Here is a 24,967-nt window from a genome sequence, read left to right as displayed (position 1 = left end):
TAATCTTGCTACCGTTGAAAATTAGAGGACAATTATTTTGTAGAATGTCTTCTTTAGATTTGTCTGATGTTCCCACATTTAGTCCTGCAACTTTGGCAGGAATGTCACAGAAGAGATGTATGTTCTTTTCAATGCACCCTACCAGGTGGTATACATTTCTGATTTGTCCCATTACTGATGCTATAAACTTTCAGCACTTGATGAAGGTTGTGTCTGCCAGGTTTCTCTATTGCAAAATTACTCTTTTTCCATTTGCAAATAGCAAGTTATTGAAACCATGTACACATCTCCATTCTCATCAAACTTTCAATTAATTCACTTATTTATATTAGTAAAGACCCATGATTCCTTAGTTTATTCAGTGGATTACTATCAGGTATTATTATCATCAATCTGATGTTCAAATTGTTCCCAATTTGGCCAGTGGGAACCCTTTCAAATTGGATTATGTGCCCTTTGACATGCCTCCATCATTCCTTGAGCACTTCCTTGCTTTCTGGCATAAAATATTACAGAGTAATCTGTAATATTTCCTTGCCCCACTCCTGGAACAGGCCATTTATCCAAACAGCCTTGGTAATTTAGATGGGGAATAGTATTTAGAAGCTAAGATCTGAGGCTTAGGTGTGCTCATTGCTACTGGGGTGGCATTGAGCCCAGGCCTTCTCAGTGGATAGAGCCAGGGAATTCCATATATATATGTAAAATAGATACACATTTATAACTATATGTTTATATTATGTAAACTGAAAATATGTTCATAAAAATTTCTCCAATTCTAATCTAATAATATATGGTCTATATTTAGTTTTCTCCCTTTCAATATTTATAACTCTCTTCTCCAACACTGAAAATCACAGACAACATTACCCTTAAAATATATATTCCTTTGATCAATCTCTCTGTATGTAACTAGCCTTCTGCTTCTAGTACCATCTACTTTCCAGACTGGGCTCTGACCAGTTCCATGTGTAACCATCTCACTCTGCTCAGGCTCCAACTCCTCACACCAGGACAGCTGCTTGTGTGGAAGCCCTCATCATGGTTAAGTCCTAACGGTTTACCATAGATGTCCCCCACCTTCCCAGCCCTGCAATGCACATAATTACCTTGCTATGCTTCACCTAATGGCTTTAATACAAAATTGATCAGGATGAGGAAGGGAAAGAACTCTTTATTTTTGATTTTTAAAAATTCCTCTTTTTTACCTACTTGCTTTAAATAACTATTGTGTGCTCCTTCTAGTTAAACTTAATTTTTAAAATAAAAGTTTTCTTTATCTCTAATAATTTCCTGAGTTCTATTAACTCATTTATGTTGTTCTTCCATATATTCATTTTCCTTTAACTTGTTTTGCAATATTAGGTTATACTTTTCATTTGTTTTGTGGGCATGTCTTTCTGGCATACTTTCATTGTAGAGACATTATTCTGATTCTTATTTTCATTTTTCAAATAGGTTTCCATTGGATTCAATCTTGATCCTTTTCTGTTGTTCATTTTTATGAGAAATTAGTTTTCCTAAACTTTTTAAGGTAAGAGTATTGCATCAGGATGGCTTTTCTATCTCCACAGCTCTAAAACTCCCTTTTGCTGTTTCTGTCAAGTGTTCAAAGATATATCTCATATACTGTGAGATCTCCTGGGCTTTCTCTCCCCCCACTCATCTGGACCTTCTATATCCTTTGGCTCTATTATCCCTATCCTGCTCAGTTTGGATTTTATTCCTAGTAATTGTTCCTTGGTGTGGGGCTTTGAACTAAAAGGGAGCTGTAGCTGGTTAATTGGGTCATGGGGCTCAGACTGCTCCAGCTTCTTCACGCCTTATTGCAGATCCCTTGCACTCACATGCAGATTGTGCAAAAACCCTTATAGTTTCAGAGGCAGTTCTCAATAGATCCACCTCGTTTTTTAAATGAGTACAGATTGGCTTTTGGGCTTCTTCTACTGATTCTCCGGGTACAGATGCTGATACCATGGGGTCTTACAGCTGTTGACAGCTTGTTTATACCTGCTTTTATATTGAGGTTCATGGGGATACCTTTTCATCTGGTTTTGCTATCTTAATTTTTTTCTGGGGGTGAGGAGTGGGGAGTTCTGGGCAATTCAGTTTTTTTTTTTTTTTTGCAATTCAGTTTTAAATTTAACTTTTTTTTTTTTAGATTTGAATTTTTATTTATTTTTAAAACACCTTTATTGGAGTATAATTGCTTTACAGTGGTGTGTTAGTTTCTGCTGTATAACAAACTGAATCAGCTATATATATACATACGTCCCCATAACTCCTCCCTCTTGCGTCTCCCTCCCACCCTCCCTATCCCACCCATCTAGGTGGATACAAAGCACCAAGCTGATCTGCCCGTGCTATGCAGGCGCTTCCCACCAGTGATCTATTTTACATTTGGTAGTGTATATATGTCCACACCACTCTTTCACTTCATCCCAGCTTACCCTTCCCTCTCCCCATGTCCTCAAATCCATTCTCTATGTCTGCGTCTTTATTCCTGTCCTGCCCCTAGGTTCTTTAGAACCTTTTTTTTTTGATTCCATATATATGTGTTAGCATATGGTATTTTTCTCTTTCTGACTTACTTCACTCTGTATGACAGTCTCTAGGTCCATCCACCTCACTACAAATAACTCAATTTCATTCCTTTTATGGCTGAGTAATATTCCATTGTATATATGTGCCACATCTTTTTTATCCATTCATCTGTCGGTGGACACTAAGGTTGCTTCCATGTCCTGGCTATTATAAATAGAGATGCAATGAACATTGTGGTACATGACTCTTTTTGAATTATGGTTTTCTCAGGGTATGTGCCCAGTAGTGGGATTGCTGGGTCATATGGTAGTTCTATTTTTAGTTTTTTAAGGAACCTGCATACTGTTCTCCATAGTGGCTGTATCAATTTACATTCCCACCAACAGTACAAGAGGGTTCCATTTTCTCCACACCCTCTCCAGCATTTACTGTTTGTAGATTTTTGGATGATGGCCATTCTGACTGGTGTGAGCTGACACCTCATTGTAGTTTTGATTTGCATTTCTCTAATGATTAGTGATGTTGAACATCCTTTCATGTGTTTGTTGGCAATCTGTATGTCTTCTTTGAAGAAATGTTTGTTTAGGTCTTCTGTCCATTTTTGGATTGAGTTGTTTGCTCTTTTTATATTGAGCTGCTTGTAAATTTTGGAGATTAATCCTCTGTCAGTTGCTTCATCTGCAAATATTTTCTCCCATTCTGAGGGTTGTCTTTTCATCTCGTTTATGGTTTCCTTTGCTGTGCAAAAGCTTTTAAGTTTCATTAGGTTCCATTTATTTTTGCTTTTACTTCCATTTCTCTAGGAGGTGGGTCAAAAAGGATCTTGCTGTGATTTACGTCATAGAGTGTTCTTCTGCCTATGTTTTCCTCTAAGAATTGTATAGTGTCTGGCCTTAGATTTAGGTCTTTAATCCATTTTGAATTTATTTTTGTATATGGTGTTAGGGTGTGTTCTAATTTCATTCTTTTACATGTAGCTGTCCAGTTTTTCCAGCACTGGGAAAGAGGCTGTCTTTTCTCTACTGTATATTTTTGCCTCCTATATCAAAGACAAGGTGACCATATATGTGTGGATTTATCTCTGGGCTTTCTATCCTGTTCCACTGATCTATATTTCTGTTTTTGTGCCAGTACCATACTGTCTTGATTACTGTAGATTTTTAGTGTAGTCTGAAGTCAGGGAGCCTGATTCCTCCAACTCTGTTTTTCTTTCTCAAGATTGCTTTGGCTATTTGGGGTCTTTTGTGTTTCCATACAAATTATGAAATGTTTTGTTCTAGTTCTGTGAAAAATGCCATTGGTAGTTTGATAGGGATTGCACTGAATCTGTAGATCATTTTGGGTAGTACAGCCATTTTCACAATGTTCATTCTTCCAATTCAAGAACATGGTATATCTCTCCATCTGTTTGTATCATCTTTAATTTCCTTCATCAGTGTCTTATAGTTTTCTGCATACAGGTCTTTTGTCTCCTTAGGTAGGCTTATTCCTAGGCATTTTATTCTTTTTGTTACAGTGGTAAATGGGAGTGTACCTTTAACTTCTCTTTCAGATTTTTCATTGTTAGTGTATAGGAATGCCAGAGATTTCTGTGCATTAATTTTGTATCCTGCTACTTTACCAAATTCAATGATTAGCTCTAGTAGTTTTCTGGTGGCATCTTTAGGATTCTCTATGTATAGTATCATGTCATCTGCACAGTGACAGTTTTACTTTTTCTTTTCCGATTTGGATTCCTTTTCTTTTTCTTCTGATTGCTGTGGCTAAAACTTCCAAAACTATGTTGAATAATAGTGGTGAAAGTGGGCAACTTTGTCTTGTTCCTGATCTTAGTGGAAATGCTTTCAGTTTTTCACCACTGAGAACAATGCTGGCTGTGGTTTTGTCATACATGGCCTTCATTATGTTGAGGTAAGTTCCTTCTATGCCTACTTTCTGAAGGGTCTTTATTATAAATGGGTGTTGAATATTGTCGAAAGCTTTTTCTGCATCTATTGACAGGATCATATGAGTTTTCTCCTTCAATTTGTTAATACGGTTTATCACATTGATTGATTTGCATATATTGAAGAATCCTTGCATTCCTGGGATAAACCCCACTTGATCATGGTGTATGATCCTTTTAATGTGCTGTTGGATTCTGTTTGCTAGTATTTTGTTGAGGATTTTTGCATCTGTGTTCATCAGCGATATTGGCCTGTGGTTTTCTTTCTTTGTGACATCCTTGTCTGGTTTTGGCATCAGGGTGATGGTGGCCTCGTATAATGAGTTTGGGAGTGTTCCCCCTCTGCTATATTTTGGAACAGTTTGAGAAGGATAGGTGTTAGCTCTTCTCTAAATGTTTGATAGAATTTGCCTGTGAAGCCATCTGGTCCTGGGCTTTTGTTTGTTGGAAGATTTTTAATCACAGTTTCAATTTCAGTGCTTGTGATTGGTCTGTTTATATTTTCTATTTCTTCCTCGTTCAGTCTTGGAAGGTTGTGCTTTTCTAAGAATTTGTCCATTTCTTCCAGGTTGGCCATTTTATTGGCATATAGTTGCATGTAGTAATCTCTCATCATCCTTTGTATTTCTGCAGTGTCAGTAGTTACTTTTCCTTTTTCATTTCTAATTCTATTGATTTGAGTCTCCTTCCTTGTTTTCTTGATGAGTGTGGCTAATGGTTTATCAGTTTTGTTTATCTTCTCAAAGAACCAGCTTTTAGTTTTACTGATCTTTGCTATCGTTTCCTTCATTTCTTTTTCATTTTTTTCTAATCTGATCTTATTATTTCCTTCCTCCTGCTAACTTTGGGGTTATTTTGTTCTTCTTTCTCTAATTGCTTTAGGTGTAAGAGTAGGTTGTGTATTTGAGATGTTTTTTGTTTCTTGAGGTAGGATTGTATTGCTATAAACTTCCCTCTTGGAAATGCTTTTGCTGCATCCAATAGGTTTTGGGTCGTCGTGTTTTCATTGTCATTTGTTTCTAGGTATTTTTTTATTTCCTCTTTGATTTCTTCAGTGATCTCTTGCTTATTTAGTGTGTATTGTTTAGCCTCCACATGTTTGTAATTTTTACAGATTTTTTCCTGTAATTGACATCTAGTCTCATAGTGTTGTGGTTGGAAAAGATACTTGATACGATTTCAATTTTCTTAAATTTACCAAGGCTTGATTTGTGACCCAAGATATGATCTATCCTGGAGAATGTTCCATGAGCACTTGAGAAAAATGTGTATTCTGTTGTTTTTGGATGGAATGCCCTATAAGTATCAATTAAGTCCATCTTGTTTAATGTATCATTTAAAGCTTGTGTTTCCTTATTTATTTTCATCTTGGATGATCTGTCCATTGGTGAAAGGGGGGTGTTAAAGTCCCCTACTGTGATCGTGTTACTGTCGATTTCCCCTTTTATGGGTGTTAGCATTTGCCTTACGTATTGAGGTGCTCCTATGCTGGGTGCATAAATATTTAGAATTGTTATATCTTTTTCTTGGATTGATCCCTTCATCATTATGTAGTGTCCTTCTTTGTCTCTTGTAATAGTCTTCATTTTAAAGTCTATTTTGCCTGATATGAGAACTGCCACTCCAGCTTTCTTTTGATTTCCGTTTGCATGGAATATCTTTTTCCATCCCCTCACTTTCAGTCTGAATGTGTCCCTAGGTCTGAAGTGGGTTTCTCGTAGACACCATATATACGGGTCTTGTTTTTGTATCCATTCAGCCAGTCTATGTCTTTTGGTTGGAGCATTTAATCCATTTACGTTTAAGGTAGTTATCAATATGTATGTTCTTAATTGCCATTTTCTTAATTGTTTTGGGTTTATTATTGTAGGTCTTTTCCTTCTCTTGTGTTTCCTGCCTAGAGAAGTTCCTTTAGCATTTGTTGTAAAGCTGGTTTGGTGGTGCTGAATTCTCTTAGCTTTTGCTTGTCTGTAAAGGTTTTAATTTCTCCATCAAATCTGAATGAGATCCTTGCTGGATACAGTAATCTTGGTTGTAGGTTTTTCCCTTTCATCACTTTAAATATGTCCTGCCACTCACTTCTGGCTTGCAGTTTCTGCTAAAAGATCAGCTGTTAACCTTATGGGATTCCCTTGTATGTTATTTGTCACTTTTCCCTTGCTGCTTTTAATATTTTTTCGTTGTATTTAATTTTTGATAGTTTGATTAATATGTGTCTTGGCGTATTTCTCCTTGGATTTATCCTGTATGGGACTCTCTGTGCTTCCTGGCCTTGACTATTTCCTTTCCCATATTAGGGAAGTTTTCAACTATAATCTCTTCAAATATTTTCTCAGTCCCTTTCTCTTTCTCTTCTTTTTCTGGGACCCCTATAATTCGAACGTTGGTGTGTTTAATGTTGTCCCAGAGGTTTCTGAGACTGTCCTCCATTCTTTTCATTCTTCTTTATTCTGCTCTGTGGTAGTTATTTCCACTATTTTATCTTCCAGGTCATCTATCCGTTCTTCTGCCTCAGTTATTCTGCTATTGATTCTTTCTGGAGAATTTTTAACTTCATTTACTGTGCTGTTCATCATTGTTTGTTTGCTCTTTAGTTCTTCTAGGTCCTTGTTAAATGTTTCTTGTATTTTCTCCATTCTATTTTCAAGATTTTGGATCATCTTTACTATCATTACTCTGAATTCTTTCTCAGGTAGACTGCCTATGTCCTCTTCATTTGTTTGGTCTGGTCGGTTTTTACCTTGCTCCTTCATCTGCTGTGTGTTTCTCTGTCTTCTCATTTTGCTTAACTTACTGTGTTTGGGGTCTCCTTTTCACAGGCTGCAGGTTTGTAGTTCCCGTTGTTTTTGGTGTCTGCCCCCAGTGGCTAAGGTTGGTTCAGTTGTGTAGGCCTTCTGGTGGAGGGGACTGGTGCCTGTCCTCTGGTGGATGAGGCTGGATCTTGTCTTTCTGGTGGGCAGGACCACGTCCGGTGGTGTGTTTTGGGGTGTCTGTGACCTTATTATGATTTTAGGCAGCCTCTCTGCTAATGGGTGGGGTTGTGTTCCTGTCTTGCTAGTTGTTTGGCATAGGTTGTCCGGCACTGTAGCTTGCTGGGTGTTGAATGGAGCTGGGTCTTGGCATTGAGATGGAGATGTCTGGGAGAGCTTTCGCCATGTGATATTATGTGGAGCCGGGAGGTCTCTGGTCAGAGGCACAGGCCTGACACCCAGCCGGAGCACCAAGACCCTGTCAGCCACACGGCTGCTAGTGCTGGAGGGTCTCCTGCAGAGGCAGGGGTTGGCTGTGTTTCACCACGGGGACAAGAACACTGGCAGAAGTTCTGGGAAGTACTCCTTGGCAAGAGCCCTCTCAGAGTCCACCATTAGCCCTATCAAAGAGCCTGTCTAATTTTATTTTTAATAATGACCATGTTGGGACTTCCCTGGTGGCGCAGTGGTTAAGAATGCGCCTGCCAATGCAGAGGACACAGGTTTGAGCCCTGGTCCAGGAAGATCCCACATGCCACGGAACAACTAGGCCAGTGCACCACAACTACTGAACCTGTGCTCTAGAGCCCAAAAGCCACAACTACTGAGCCCGCGTGCCACAGCTACTGAAGCCCGCACCCTAGAGCCCATGCTCTGCAACAAGAGAAGCGAGGGCAATGAGAAGCCCACGCACTGCAATAGTAGCCCCCACTTGCCGCAACTAGAGGAAGCCTGCGCACAGCAACGAAGACCCAACACAGCCAAAAATAAATAAATTTATATATTAAAAAATAATGACCATGTTTAACAGCTAGTTTGCAAAATTCCTGAAAGTTTAACTGACCCTTGTAAGCCAGTACATCACTGCACTTATTCAAGTAACTTCTGTGATTCTTTAGTTCTCTGAGTTCCCAGTTTCCCTTCACTTTTTGTTTGCCTTAGCAGCACTTTGATGCTTTTAATAAGACGTTCATTATATTTCACGTAACATTATTAGTTGTTTTCAGCCATCTTGCCAACTGAATTAACCAAAGTCCTAGTGATTTAAAATATTCTACGTTTTAGAAATTTAAAAACTTTCTGTAAAAAGATCACATTACCTTATTTTATAGTGAGGCAAAAAATTTCTTTCCTAAGAACTAAGTTACTACAAAGCAGTTACAGTCTCAGTCAACATTTAAGATATTGGAGACCTAAACTCAATTCCTGATAATTTCTTAAATACGTGCCTTTCTTATTTTGTTCACTCTGTTCAGATTTTCATATTTACGGTCTTTACTTACTATTAATAATTCCTCATAACCATCGGTCCGTCTGTTCCAAAGATACTTCAATACTTTCCTCAAAGTTACTTTTCCTTTAAGCCTTCCATTTCATTCACCTAGCTAAGATTCTCATCTTTTCCTTTTGTTTCAATCAATTCATACTTTCAGCTCTAACAATTTCCACCTTACACCCATCCTGTGTACCCTTTCTTATATTTTATTTTGGAGGAAGTCTCATTTCTTTTTTTCTGCTAAGTCATTTGCACCCCTCTTCTAGAAATTACACCACAACTAATTTCAGGAAAGCTACCATTGGAGAGAACTAAAATGTTACCTAAGAGATAATCTCCACTAAGCATTTCAGAAATTCCTGAACCAAACTATATTTCCTGTCATGAAATATATTAGGGAGTCTCTGAACTACTGGCTGTAAGTTAAATAATATGTGTATGGTTATAAGAGGAGAGAAAATGTTTAATAGCGAACTTTCTGCATTTTATTCCGTTTTCAACTTCTCATCTTAGTTTGCACCTCCACACTTCAAGTGAAAAGATGGAGGAAAGCAGGGGGCAGAAGAGTGGGGAGAAATTTTACCTCTCCCAATTTCTTTGAAACTCGCAATCCCAACTATGAAGAATAAAACTCATTTATACTCTATAATGAAATATATTAATTAAATACACAGTTAACATCTGAGAGCAACAAGTATCAGAGAATGGATATTATGACTGGTCTAGAAAAGAAAAATGGAAAGTTTCTGAGTAAGAAGTCAGGCTGGTTGTTTTAAGTAGTTAGGAAAGGTTAGAAAGGTATAGGAAGGAAAGTAAGATACTGAAAAAAATTAATTAGGAACCTGCTCCAGAAAACCACTTTAAGAGATGACATATGTTTCCAAAGAAATGCCACTAATCCAATACAACCTCTCCATTCAGTCTCCAGACTCTCTTTGGTTGTTACCAAAAGTAATTATGAAAATAAAATGAGAAGATGGGTTAAAACGCGATCTCTGCAACTCAGATTTAAATTAAACCTTTGAAACACGGAAAAGTGTCTATCGCCAAACCTCTCAGCTTTTCTAGACTTCAGTCACTTGAAGATTAGGGACAGTAACACCAATCTCAAAGATTTTTTTTCTTCTTACAAAAACGAAATAAAAATACCTCATAAGTTTAAGACATGTCCAATGGGAAACAGAACATATATTTAATATAAGTTTAATTCTTTCCCTTTGCTCTTTTTCCTTTATAATATCAATATAATTAATATTTTCTGAACCAAAAAATAAGGTCTGGAAGTTGGTATAGTGTACCTGAGGAACACTGAGATAAAACATTTTTGAGTTTAGGGTTTGTGAAGGGAGGTAGCTTTAATGTATAGTTGAGAGGTGTTCAAGGTGTGGGGACCACTTGGAACCCCAGAGTTGTCACAGAGATTATTTTACGCTGAAGATATCTGAGGTTCAACAAATGTAGAAAAAAGCCTTCTTAGAGCTTTTCTTATCCGACTAAAAGGAGCTACTTCTGGGAAATGAGGCTATTGTAAATCTCCTCTCTTGGGGAGCTTTATGGCCTTGAAGAAGATGGAAAGACCACTCATACTGTAGAGACAAACATTATCACAAACTTTCTCCTAAAAATGTACTTTTCTTTCCTTAAGAAACCTATTTATTTTTCCCACAGAAGGCTTTTATCTCCACTTCCTTTTCCATACTATGTTAGGTAGATAAGCCTTTAACTTTAATCATTTAATGAGCCAACTCCTTCTTTTGTTGGCTCTGTGTATGCAGGCAAAATAAAATATTTTCTTCTGTTAATCTGTCTTCTGTCAGTTTAATTCATAGGGCCCAGCTACTGAAACTAAAAGGGTAGAGGAAAAGTTTTTCCTCCTCTACAAAGGGCTAGAATGAATCTTAATCACTTAACAGCTATGTAACTGGCAAGTTACTTAACCTTTTTGTGCCTTGTTTTACTCAACTGTAATGTAAAATGATGGTAAAAGTGCCCACTTTATAGGGCTTTATGGGAATTAAAAGAGCTAATAAATATGGTTAGATGCCCGGCACACATTTTTTTCTATTACAGTCTATCACCCAGCCCATAGAGTCTATAACTATAGACCAGGAACTATCTGTCCAAATTTTGTAACTTCTGGATATGGAGAAAAAACTAGAATTGTATTTCCAGTGCCCATGTTTGATTTCTGATTATAATTCCCCAGAATGCTTAGTAGTAAAGCTCTAAAAACAAACTGTTGCTTGTCTCTGGAGTTAGCAAAACTGGGGGAGCTAGGAGTTAAAGTCATTCTAAATGTATTGTGGAGATTATTTTTTCATACTTAGAGCCTATGTCATAAAAGTTCAAAGCATACAGGCTGAAAAACTCATAACAGTATTTCATGGGAGACCAACAGGCAAGCTATAGATCCTAAAAGATAAAAACTTACTCTTACCAAGAAGTTTTCCTCTTCACTCTTTGTCTGTTTGTATGTATGTATATATGTCAGATTATCAATGAAGCAGAGAATCCCAATGGATTCGTCATTAATAAAGTGAAGATACTAACTGCAAGGAGATGACTGATTATCAGAGTATCAGGCGACTCCTTTTGTACTTTGTAAAATAGCCCCCTCACTGAGAAAGAAAATCTGACTCTTATCTTCAATTTATATCCTTGGCCCTCACAGAAGTTTCACACTGATGACGTGGAATATGTTTTTTAGAAAAAGTGCTGTACAACCAAAGTACATTTGTTAAAACTACATAGTTAGTTTTAAAACAAAACATAAAGCCATCAAGTCACTACCTAATAAACAAACATAAGGTAAGTAGCAATACAGCAAGGAGGACAGGTAAGTTTTTAAAGTACCCGAAAGATGCTTTTAAATTTTAACTCTCTTATCTTTGGTCTTCTGTTATTCTTCATAGAATGTCATTTCTTCTCTCTGCCCATCTAAAGACTACCCATTTTTCAGGTTTCCAGTTGAGCCCCAATTGTACTCTATGGCATTTTTTCCTCATACCAGGCAATATGATTTACCTCCTTTTGAATTCCTAAGGCAGTGTTTGTTTTCTGTGCTCTATTGGTACTTACCTTGTGTTTATTAGGCAATAACACCATAGCTATGGTAAAAGATTATAGTATAAATCAATACTGCCAGACTAAACACTCATCAAAATATTCCCAGTGAAAAGTATCTGGATTTTGAAGGCAACAGACCTGGGACTGAAGCCTAGCTATTACTAGCTTTGTTATTTGACTCTATATCATCACCTGTATGTAGGGATATAGCTATGTGTTTCATAAGCCTCTAGAGCAAGGCTTAAATAAACAAAAAGCCAACAGGCACCTAAATAAACATACAATTATAAACTGTGTTAAGTTGTTTAAAGAAAAAAATTGTCACAGTGCTATGACAAATGGAATTATGAGAAGGAGCCAATCATATAAAGAATAGGGGGAAAGAATATTCTAAGAACAAACAGAATGAACAGAGAATTAGGAAAATACCTGGTGTAATCAAGGGTCTGAAAGAAGAAGTCCTGTGTGGTTAGACCTGAAGGAGCAAAGGAAGGAACAGAGGGCATGCAGTGAAGCCAAATGTACTGTGCTATGCTCGATCACACAGGGCCTTGCAGGCACTATTAAAGGCTTTGGATTTTATTCAGAGTATAATTGGAAGTGTTTTAAATAGAAAGTGATACAATCCAATCTTTGTATTTAAAAAGATCATTTTGGCTGATGAATGGATTGGAGAAAGTCAAGAAAGAAGTAAGAAGACTTGCTAGAGGCTATTAGAATAGGTAAGATATGATAGTGGGTTTGGTAAGGGTAGTGGCGGAGACATAGAGGTTGAGAAAAGGGGAGGGAAGTCAAGGATGACTCCTCGCCTTTTGGCTTAACCATCAATGGAAGTGCCATTTACTGAGGGAGTAAAAGAATTGTTTCAGTCATGGTCAGTTTTGAACATTAAAGAGATATACACCTGGAGAAGTCAAACAGGACAAAAAGTCAGGTGTTGAGATGTTTGGAAAAAAAGATATATACACAACACTAATTAATATAAGGGTCTAACCTTGAAACATAGAAGATGTCTGCTAAATAGCAGCTACCTGGATAATCAACATACAATGCAAGTTCTCCTTGATACAAAAGTAGCTCCATCAAGATGAGAATAGTTTAAAAGTTTTGAACACAACTAAAGAAAAAGTATCAATCAGAAAGATTCATACAGAAAAAAAGTACAGAAATCACAAACAAAGAGCAAAAGAAAAAAAATAGAGTACAAGCACAGAAAAAGATAATCTGAAAGAGAGATTCCTAGGTCCACGCAATAACTATCCTAGGAAAAGGGTAGCCCACCCTTGACAACCATCAGTGGCAAGTACACCTACTGCATACAGGGGTACATTAGGCTTAGTTAAGAGTCACTAAACATAAAAGTGGTAAAATTAACAATCCTTGTTCAGATCTATGCTCACCAAGCATTAGAGCAGTTCTTCCTTTTATCAATCAATTTTTACCTCCTTATTAATAACTTAATATTTTTATGGGGTTCCAGAAGTTTCTTTTTTTTTCTAATTTAACTATTTTATATTGGAATATAGACAATTAACAATGTTGTGATAGTTTCAGGTGCATAGCAAAGGGACTCAGACATACATATACATGTATCCATTCTCCCGCAAACTCCCCTCCCATTCAGGCTGCCACATAACATTGAGCAGAGTTCCCTGTGCTGTACAGTAGGGTCCTTGTTGGTTGTCCATTTTAAATATAGCAGTGTGTACATGTTGATCCCAAACTCCCTAACTATCCCTTCCCCCACTTCTTTCCCCCAGGTAACCATAAGTTCATTCTCTAAGTCTGTGAAATCTGTTTCTGTTTTGTAAATAAGTTCATTTGTATCATTTCTTTTAGATTCCACATATAAGGGATATTATACGATATTTCTCTTTCTCTGTCTGACTTACTTCACTCAGTATGACAATCTCTAGATCCATCCACGTTGCTCCAAATGGCACTATTTCATTCTTTTTAATAGCTGAGTAATATTCCATTGTATATATGTACCACATATACATATGTATATGTACCACATCTTCTTTAGCCTCTGTTGATGGACATTTAGGTTGCTTCCATGTCTTAGCTACTGTAAACAGTGCTGCAGTGAACACTGGGGTGCATGTACCCTTTCGGACCATGTTTTTCTCTGGATATATGCCCAGGAGTGGGACTGTAGGGTCATATGGTAGCTCTATTTTTACTTTTCTAAGGAACCTCTATATCGTTCTCCATATAGCTATACCAATTTACATTCCGACCAACAGTGTAGGAGGGTTCCCAACTCTCCATACCCTCTCCAGCATTTACTGTTTGTGGATTTTTTGTTGATAGCCATTTTGACTGCCATGAGGTGATATCTCATTGTAGTTTTGATTTGCATTTCTCTAATAATTAGTGATGTTGAACATCTTTTCCTGTGCTTCTTGGCCATTTGTATGTCTCTGGAGAAATGTCTATTTAGGTCTTCTGCCCATTTTTTTATTGGGCTGTTTGTTTTGATGATATTAAGCCTCATGAGCTATTTGTAAATTTTGGAGACTAATCCCTTGTTGGTCACATCATTTGCAAATATTTTCTCCAAATCTGTGGGTTGTCTTTCCATTTTGTTTATGGCTTCCTTTGCTGTGCAAAGAATTTTGAGTTTAATCAGGTCCCATTTGTTTATTTTCGTTTTTATTTCCATTATTCTGGGAGATGGCTCAAAAAAGATATTGCTGCGATTTATGTCAGAGCATGTTCTGCCTATGTTTTCCTCTGGAGTTTTATAGGGTCCAGTCTCACGTTTAGGTCTTTAATCCATTTTGAGCTTATTTTTGTGTATGGTGTTAAAGAATGACCTAATTTCATTTTTTTACACGTATCTGTTCAGTTTTCCCAGCACCATTTGTTGAAGAGACTGTCTTTCCACCATTGTGTAGTCTTGCCTCCTCTGTTGTAGGTTAATTAACCATAGATGCATGGGTTTATTTCTGGGCTTTCTATCCTATTCCACTGATCTATATTTCTATTTGTGTATCAGTAGCATACTGTTTTGATGCCTGTAGTTTTGTAGTACAGTCTGAAGTCAAGGAGTCTGATTCCTCCAGCTCCATTTTTCTTTCTCAAGATTGCTTTGGCTATTCAGGGTCTTTTGTGTCTCCATACAAATTTTAAGATTTTTTACTCTAGTTCTGTGAAAAATGCCATTGGTAATTTGATAGGGATTGCACTGAACCTGTAGATTGCCTTGGGTAGAGTAGCCATTTTGACAGTGTTGATTCTTCCAATCCATGCCATCTGTTTGAGTATTCTTTTATTTCTTTCATCAGTGTCTTATAGTTTTCGGAGTACAGGTCTTTTGTCTCCTTAGGTAGGTTTATTCCTAGGTATTTTATTCTTTTTGACGTGATGGTAAATGGAATTGTTTCTTGAATTTCTCTTTCTGATCTTCCATTGTTAGTGTATAGAAATGCAACAGATTTCTGTATTAATTTTGTAACCTACAACTTCACCAAATTCATTGATGAGCTCTAGTAGTCTTCTGGTAGCATCTGTAGGATCTTCTACATAAAGTATCATGTCATCTGCAAACAGTGACAGTTTTACTTCTTCTCCAGTTTGGATTCTTTTTATTTCTTTTTCTTCTCTGATTGCCATAGCTAGGACTTCCAAGACTACGTTGAATAAAAGTGGCAAGAGTGGACATCCTTGTCTTGTTCCTGATCTTAAAGGAAATGTTTTCATCTTTTCACCATTGAGTATGATATTAGCTGTAGGTTTGTCGTATATGGCTTTTATTATGTTGACGTATGTTCACTCTATGCCCACCTTCTGGAGAGTTCTTTTTTTTTTTTTTATCATAAACGGGTGCTGAATTTTGTCAAAAGCTTTTTCTCCATCTATTGAGATGATCATATGGTTTTTATTCTTCAATTTGTTGATGTGGTATATCACAATGATTGATATGCAGATACTGAAAAATCCTTGCATCCCTGGGATAAATCCCACTTGATCATGGTGTATAATCCTTTTCATGTATTGTTGGATTCAGTTTGCTAATGTTCTGTTGAGGACTTCTGCATCTATGTTCATCAGCCTGTAATTTTCTTTTGTGGTATCTTTGTCTGGTTTTGGTATCAGGGTGATGGTGGCCTCATAGAATGAGTTTGGGAGTGTTCCTTCCTCTGCAATTTTGTGAAACAGTTTCAGAAGGATAGGTGTTAGCTCTTCTCTAAGTGTTGATAGAATTTGCCTGTGAGGCCACCAGGTCCTGGACTTTTGTTTGTTGGGAGTTTTAAAATCACAGTTTCAATTTCAGTGCTTGTGATTGGTCTGTTCATATTTTCTGTTTCTTCCTGGTTCAGTCTTGGAAGACTGTACCTTTCTAGGAATTTGTCTATTTCTTCCAGGTTGTCCATTTATTGGCATATAGTTGCCTGCAGTAGTCTCTTATGATGCTTTGTATTCCTGTGGTGTCAGTTGTAACTTCTCCTTTTTCTTTTCTAATTTTATTGATTTGCGTCCTCTCCCTTTTTTTCTTGATGAGTCTGGCTAAAGATTTATCAATTTTGTTTATCTTTTCAAAGAACCAGCTTTTAGTTTCATTGATCATTGCTATTGTTTTGTCTCTATTTCATTTATTTCTGTTCCGATCTTTATGATTTCTTTCCTTCTACTAACTTTAGGTTTTGTTTGTTCTTCTTTCTCTAGTTCCTTCAGATGTAAGGTTAGGTTGTTTACTTGAGATTTTTCTTCTTTCCTGAGGTAAGATTGTATTGCTATAAACTTCCATCTTAGAACTACTTTTGCTGCATCCCACAGGTTTTTTATCATTGTGCTTTCATTTTCATTTGTTTCTAGGTATTTTTTTCTTTCTTGATTTCTTCAGCAATCCACTGGTGGTTTAGTAGCATATTGCTTAACCTCCACGTGTTTGTGTTTTTTATAGTTTTTTTTTGTAGTTTATTTCTAATCTCATAGCATTGTGATTGGAAAAGATGTTTGATAAGATTTCAATTTTCTTAAATTTACTGAGGCTCGCCTTGTGTCCTAGCATGTGGGCAATCCTGGAGAATGTTCTGTGTGCACTTAAGAGGAATGTGTATTCTGGTTCTTTTGTATGGAATGCTCTACAGATATCAATTAAGTCCATCTGGTCTCATGTGTCATTTAAGGCCTGTGTTTCCTTATTTATTTTCTGTCTGGATATGTCCACTGATGAAAGTGGGGTGTTAAAGTCCCCCACTATTATTGTGTTACTGTCAATTTTTCCCTTTATGGCTGTTAGTATTTGCCTTATATATCGAGGTGATCCCATGTTGGGTGTATACATATTTACAATTGTTATATCTTCTTCTTGGATTGATGCCTTGATTGTTATGTAGTGTCCTTGTCTCTTATAACAGTCTTTCAAGTCTATTATGTCTGACGTGAGTATTGCTACTCCAGCTTTCTTTTGATTTACAGTTGCATGGAGTACCTTCTTCCATCCCCTCACTTTCAGTCTGTATGTGTCCCTAGGTCTGAGGTAGGTCTCTCGCAGACTGTGTATATATGGGTCTTGTTTTTGTATCCACTCAGCCAGTCTATGTCTTTTGGTTGGCGCATTTAATACATTTACATTTAAGGTAATTATCGATAAGTGTATTTCTACTGCCATTTTCTTAATTGTTTTGGGTTTGTTTTTGTGGGTCTTTTTTCTTCCCTTCCTCTTTTGTTCTCTTCTCTTGTGGTTTGGTGACCATCTTTAGTGCTGTGTTTGAGTTGCTTTTCTTTTTTTTGTGTGTGTATCTATTGTAGTTTTGGGGCTTGCTGTTCCCATGAGGTTTTGATATAACAGTCTATATGTACAAGGCTTTTTTTTTTTTTTTTTTAAAGTTGCTAGTCTCCTTCCTGCCTAGAGGAGTTCCTTTACCATTTGTTGCAAAGTGGTCTGGTGGTGCTGAATTCTCTTAGCTTTGGCTTGTCTGTAAGGCTTTTGATTTCTCTGTCAAATATGAATGAGAACTGGGTACAGTATTCTTGGTTGTAGAGTATTCTTGGTTGTAGGTTGTAGGTTCTTCCCTTTCATCACTTTAAATATATCATGCCACTCCCTTCTGGCTTGCGGAGTTTCTGCTGAGAAATCAGCTGATAACTTAATGGGAGTTCCCTTGTATGTTGTCATTTTTCCCCTGTTGCTTTCAAATAATTTTTCTTTGTCTTTACTTTTTGTCAGTTTGATTACTACATGTCTCGGTGTGTTTCTCCTTGGGTTTATCCTGCCTAGGACTCTCTGTGCTTCCTAGACTTGGTTGACTGTTTCCTTTCCCATGTTAGGGAAGTTTTCAGCTATTATTTCTTCAAATATTTTCTCAGGTCCTTTCTCTCTCTTTTCTCTTTCTGGGACCCCTATAATGCGAATGTTGGTGTGTTCAATGTTGTCCTTAGGCTGTCTTCATTTTTTTTCATTCTTTTTTCCTTATTCTGTTCTGCAGCAGTGATTTCCACAATTCTGTCTTCCCGGTCACTTATCAGTTCTTCTGCCTCAGTTATTCTGCTATTGATTCCTTCTAGTGTATTTTTCATTTCAGTTATTGTATCGTTCATTTTTTTGTTTGTTCTTTAGTTCTTCTAGGTCTTTGTTAAACATTTCTTTCATCTTCTTAATCTTTGCCTCCATTCTGGATCATCTTCACTATCATTATTCTGAATTCTTTTTCTGGAAGGTTGCCTATCTCCACTTCATTTAGTTGTTTTTCTGGGATTTTATCTTGTTCCTTCACCTGCGACATAATCCTCTGCCTTTTCATTTTGTTTAACTTTCTAGGATTGTGGTTTTCATTCTGCAGGCTGCAGGATTATAGTTCTTCTTGCTTCTGCTGTCTGCCCTCTGGTGGATGAGGCTAAGAGGCCTGTGCAAGCTTCCTGATGGGAGGGACTGGTGGTGGGTAGAAATGGGTCTTGCTCTGGTGGGCAAAGCCTTGCTCAGCAAAATTTTAATCCACTTGTCTGCTGACGGGTGGGGCTGTATTCCCTCCCTGTTGGTTGTTTGGCCTGAGGCAACCCAGCACTGGAGCCTACAGGCTGTTTGGTGGGGCTAATGGTGGCCTGAGGGAGGGCTCACGTCAATGAGTACTTACCAGAACTACTGCTGCCAGTGCCCTTGTTCCCCTTGGTGAGCCACAGTCGCCCCCTGCCCCTGCAGAAGACCCTCCAACACTAGCAGGTAGGTTTGGTTCAGTCTCCTATGGGGTCACTGCTCCTTTCCCTTGGGTCCTGGTGTGCACAAGATTTTGTGTGTGCTCTCCAAGAGTGGAGTCTCTGTTTTGCCCAGTCCCGTGGAAGTCCTGCACTCAAATCCTGCTGCCTGTCAAAGCCAGAATCCCTGGAGATTGCTAGTCCTGTTGCTGGACCCCCAGGCTGGGATGCTGATGTGGGGCTCAGAACCTTCATTCCAGTGGGAGAACTTCTGTGGTTTAATTGTTCTCCAGTTTGTGCTTCCCCCACCTGGCAGGTATGAGATTTGATTTTATCATGATTGTGCTCCCCCTTCCCATCTCACTGAGGCTTCTCCTTTGTCTTTGGATGTGGGATATCTTTTTTGGTGGGTTCCAGTGTCTTCCCGTGAATGGTTGTTCAGCAGTTGTGATTTCAGTGCTCTTGCGAGAGGAGGTGAGCACACGTCCTTCTACTCCGCCATCTTGAACCAATACTCCAGAAGATTTTTTCTTGATAAAAATTAACCAGAATATGTCTGAATTTTGACCATTCTGAGTTAATTTTTTATCATGCTGTGTCTTTTCAATGTAAAGTTACTTCTTTTTAATCTAGTAAAGTTTTCTTGAATGAATTATAATTGCAAGCATTTATTCTTTTCTTTTAAAAAAATTTACTTTTTCCAGAAAGTCTAATTAAGTATATCCTGTGTGTGTGTGTATATATATATGAAAGTATATATATATATATATAATATATATATATATATAATATATATATATAATTGCCTGTCTTTTCTCTCTAACCTTTAAAAATTCTCTTCGTTTCTATTTCATTTTGTTTACTTTTCCTATTGTATCCTTTATGTCCCCTATTGATTGTTCTGCAGTGTCTCTTTGACTTTGTGTTCCAATTTAAGAAATTGGTTTGCTTTCTTCTTCTTTCCTGGGTTCTGCTAGCTCAAAATTAAACTATTCTGGTTGTTAAGCCATCTCTTCCTACAGTTCTTTACATATCTACTGGTCTTCTTTCAAAGAAGTGAATGCATAAATTGTTTAAGAACATTAAAATCAAAGTTTCATCTGATACGTGCCAATTTTTTTTTTGTGTGTGTAAATGCATGTTTGTGACAACTTTTATCTCTTGCTAAGCTTTGCTTTTTGTTTCCATGTCTCCTTATTAATATCTTTGTATGAATGCCAGGCTAGCTCCTTTTAAATTGCTTATTACTGAATGAGTTGGCTGGACCAGAAAGTTTGGGGTGCAGGGTGGGGATGGAAGCACAGGTTATTTTTACAGCCTTTAAAACCAAAAGACTGCCTTGATAGCATCAGATAATCTGACAGACTGTTTTAACCAAATACTTCCTTTAAACAAAACCACATCAAGGATGGCTTCCGCTCTAGTTTGCTCACTCACAATTTTATGTGGCCTGCCATAAACAAGGGATAATGTTTTTATACTTCAAAAACAAGCCCCCCACCTTTAGGAAGTACAATTTTCTGTCATATTCTATGTTCTGCTACCACTGAGCATTCTCAACATTCCATGCTTTTACTCTTCCCTTCTTTACATGTAGCTTTTGCCAGATCTTAACCTGCTTAAGCAGCCTTTGCCTGTATTTTGTTGTCTAGGTATTACACCTGTCTTCTTAGTTTTGCTTAATGTGAAGTGAAGCTTTATGGGTAGAAATATGTGTTTATTTTCCTTGTTGCTTTTGTGTGTTTTCCGGGGAGGTCAAGGAGCAGATATTGACTTACCCTTAATCATACCTAAATAGTCTATATTTCTCATAAACATATAAATAAGAGGCTTTCTATAATACTAAGCAAGCACTGATTATACTTTGTTTCTGTATAATATGCCTATTGGGCAAGAATGTGTTGGCCAGAAGATAAAAGCATGTGTAGTCCCACTGGTAGTTTTGTTTCTCACAAAAATTAATGAATTAGCATTCTGACTTCATATATTAATCCCTATTTGCTTATTAATGTGATTTATTTGGAACTTACCCCTTACATAAATGAATTTATTCTTGTTCAGTTACTGAACCTAGAATGCTGAGGTTTATAAGAAATATTATGAAATAGCAAGCAATGCCCAACATACTACTTTGATCAGGTAAAACACATACTAGGTTTTGTTACAGAAATAAATTCCACTCCAAGAAAAGAATAATACATGTAACAGCTGCTAAATCATAGAATGATTCACCTGGCTCCTTTACTCACATCATTCTTTCCTTCTTCACCTTGTTTATGAACATTAAATAGTGTGTTATGTATTCTTTTGGGTGTTTAAGCTTTTTAAATTCCACCTAGGTTTTACTGAAGTGGTTATGTTGATGTAAACTAGAATTTTATGTATGTTTAATATGACCTCAAACTTTCCATTATCACCTTCTCCCAGTAGGAACTCGGTAAGGTCAAGTCCATGATACCTCACTATTTAGAAAAATATCATATCTCAAACTTACATTCTTTCTCTTTAAGTAACAATAAAGGCTATTAGAAACATATCTTAAACCCTGTTATTAATAAATATAACCTAATTCAAAGGTCAAAAAATACTGAAATAACCTAATTTTCTTTGGCAAAATTACTATCTTTGCTTTTCAACCACTGAGTTAGTCAAAGGTATACTTAAAGGTATGTGTTTGGTGAGATGACACATTTAAAAAGATAAACTCCTGAAAATTAATCCAAATAATAGAGAAATATTCAAAGAGTTGGCAGATACAAGTTCTTACATTCTATTAAAAACTCTTTGATCTGGAGAGTGAATTAAGTTCAAACTAAACAAATAACAGATTAATAAATCAGACAAAAATATAAAAAGAAAGTTAAGCTTGGGAAGTTAAACATTATTAAGAGGAAGACTTCTAAAAACTGAAATAGAAAATAAATACAGACAACAAGAATTTATTACCTTCAGGTCGATATTGTGCAACAATTGTGACAGCTTGGCCAGCATTTTTTAAAGCAGCTGCTGCCTGCTCATGGCTGGCAGTTCTGAGGTCAACACTGTTTACCTGTAAATCAAACCACATATTAAATTCGAAAGAAAATCATCACACTGATTAGAAATCACAATAGCCTATTCTTTGAGTAGGCATAGATTAAAAAAAATTACTTGCAATTACTTTATCACTAAAATATTTTCTTGTTCTGATTTACTAAAAATGTTATACAGTAGAACAAAAATATATTGTATAGTCAATCAAAACAATTTTATTCACTTAAAATATTCATTTTTTCACTTTGTCAAGTGAACAAATGCAAAACACTTTCCCCTGAGTGTTCCAGAAGGTTGTCTACCAATCTCTTGAGAAATGTACCTTAATTTGACAACTTGAAAAATCAGCAAGTGTCATCATTTTGTACATTTCATTTCACCAGTAACTCAGGCAATGAGAGGGAAATTCATTTTGTTTACAGCATACTTTCAACTCCTGCCACATTTTCACTATTACTCATCTCAGTTTCAATTCTCTTCCTTCCTTTCCCAAACTAAAGCTTCCATTCTTTTGGAGTAACAGGAAAGCAATTACTTTAAGTATTAAAATAGCTCAGATTTCACGGACTGACATTTAAACACAGTAAATGTTATTAAATGAGCAAGAAGACTTTTTTTTAAAACAGGGACCTTCCTTGGGTAAAATAATTAATGAGGTGATCAATCCCACTCTAGAAGAATAGGCAACTTCATTCTTATTTCTGAAAGGCTGCCAGCACCTAGTACGCTGCAAGGTACACTATCTTTAGAGACTGAACCTTTTCCACTACAAGAAAAACTTAATAGGACATTAATGTGAGCATTAAACTTAAATGTAATTAACTTTAAATATTTAAGTTGGCTTTTTTCCCTAAGAACAATGAATGAATAAAATACAGCAATGGGGGCTTCCCTGGTAGCACAGTGGTTGAGAGTCCGCCTGCCGATGCAGGGGACACGGGTTTGTGCCCCGGTCTGGGAAGATCCCACATGCCGTGGAGCGGCTGGGCCCGTGAGCCATGGCCACTGAGCCTGTGCTCCACAACGGGAGGGGCCACAGCAGTGAGAGGCCTGCATACCGCGCAAAAAAAAAAAAAAAAAAAAAATACAGCAATGTTTGGGACCTTTACTGAATATTTTTGGAAAGAAGAACTGTCACACAATTTTAGTATGACAGCCTGCTTCATTGATGTCTAATCTAAGACCTGTTAAAAATTACATACCAATTTTGGAAAATTTGACTATAGCCCAGAAATTCCTGGGATCATAAAATTTACATAAAAGAACATTTTTAATGTTTAATGTAAAACATTTAAAGACCTGATGTTTTACATTATCTATAAAGGATATTACTATGTAACTAAGTTAAAATGTGCAGACACCTCTTAAATGAAAATCAAGATCCAAAAACCTTAATCTAAACAGGTGTAACATAATGTGGTTTTATTAGAGAATATCTCTAGCTTAATATCTTATTAGAGAATAACTGAACACAATGTATAAATAGTTCTATATTGAACATAAAGAAAATCCTAATTTCTAGCAGAAAAAATTAGAGAATATAAAAGGTAGACAAACTTTCATAGATTATTTTAGAAAAGATCACAATTTTTAATGAATTATTCCTAAGCACTGGATCCCTTTACTACAGAAAAGATCTGAAAACAACCTACATAGATTCAAAGGAGAATAATTTGTTAACAAGACTACAAATTAAAAATGTTCCTAAATAACGCCAAACATTTTAATGGAATACATTATCAAGGATATTTTAGAAGAAATCCTGGTACTGAGAAACATATCATGTAAACAGACTTAGGGTCACTTTTTTATGGAGATATAATTTATATAAAATCCAAACTTTTAAAGTGTACAATTTGTGTTTTTCAGTACATTCACAAGCATGTGCAACCATCACCATGCTTTAATTCCAAAACATTTTCATCAGCCCCCACCCCACAAAAACCCACTACCCATTAGCATTCATTCCCCCCTTCCCTCTCCCCTTAGACCCTGGCAACCACTATTCTTCTTTCTAACTCTAAGGATTTGTCTGTTCTGTACATTTTATATAAAAGGAATATTACAATATGTGGCTATTTGTGTTTGCCTTCTTCACTTAGCTTGTTTTCATGGTTCATCCTTGTTTTAGCCTGTTTTAGTACTTTGTTACTTATTATGGCTGAATCATATACCCCATTGGATGGATATTCCATATTTTGTTTATCCACTTTGTTAAATTTATTCTTTTTGATACTACTATAAATAAAATTATTTTCTTAATTTCACTTTCAGGTTGTTCAACTCTGGTATATTAGAAACACAACTGTTTCTTGTATAGTGATTCTCTGTCCTGCAAACTTGCTGAGCTTGGTTATTATCTCTGATAGTTTTTTTGCATTTCCTAAGATTTTCTATATATAAGATCATGGCATCTGCAAATAAGAGATAATTTTCCTTCTTCCTTTTTAATCTAGAAAGCTTTTATTTCTTTTTCTTGCCTAACTGCCCAATCTAGAAACTCCAGCACAATGTTGAATAAAAGTGGCATGAGTGGACACCTCTGTCTTGTTTCTGATCTCACAGGGAAACCTTTCAGTGTTTCAGCATTTAGTGTGACATAAGTTATCAGTTTTTCATAGACATCTTTTATCAGGTTGAGGAAGTTCTCTACTATTCCTAATTTGTTTGGTGCTTTTATGATGCAAGCTGTTGGTTTTTGACAGGAGCTTTTTCTGTTGAGATGGTCATGTGGCTTATACCCTTAACTCTATTAACACGGTGTTTTACTTTGGTTATCCCTGTGTTGAACCAACTATGCATTCCTTGGACAAATTCCACTTGGTTATGGGGTATAATCCTTTTTTAATGCTGGTGTACAATCCTTTTTTTATGCTGCTGAATCCACATGGCTATTTTGTTGAGGATTTTTACATATAAATTCATAAGGGATATTGTAGTTTTCTTTTCTTGTGATGTCTTTGTTTGGTTTGATATAAGAATAATATTGGC

The 24,967-nt window shown here is 36.6% G+C and overlaps 1 protein-coding gene across 21 annotated transcripts in view; it reads right to left on the bottom strand.

Moving 5' to 3' along the window:
- Positions 1-24,967, bottom strand: part of DLG1 (discs large MAGUK scaffold protein 1) — a 285,338-nt gene that overhangs the window by 59,501 nt on the left and 200,870 nt on the right. For all 21 annotated transcript variants that reach the window (XM_049709658.1, XM_004278774.4, XM_004278775.4 and 18 more), the window contains one exon: positions 21,890-21,992. In XM_049709658.1, the coding sequence (XP_049565615.1) occupies positions 21,890-21,992 (103 nt within the window). The remainder of the gene's footprint in view (positions 1-21,889; positions 21,993-24,967) is intronic.

Source organism: Orcinus orca, chromosome 5 (genome assembly GCF_937001465.1).
Source record: "Orcinus orca chromosome 5, mOrcOrc1.1, whole genome shotgun sequence".
Lineage (NCBI taxonomy): Eukaryota > Metazoa > Chordata > Mammalia > Artiodactyla > Delphinidae > Orcinus > Orcinus orca.
The sequence above is the reverse complement of the archived record's forward strand: the minus strand, read 5'-3'. Positions and strand labels throughout refer to the sequence as shown.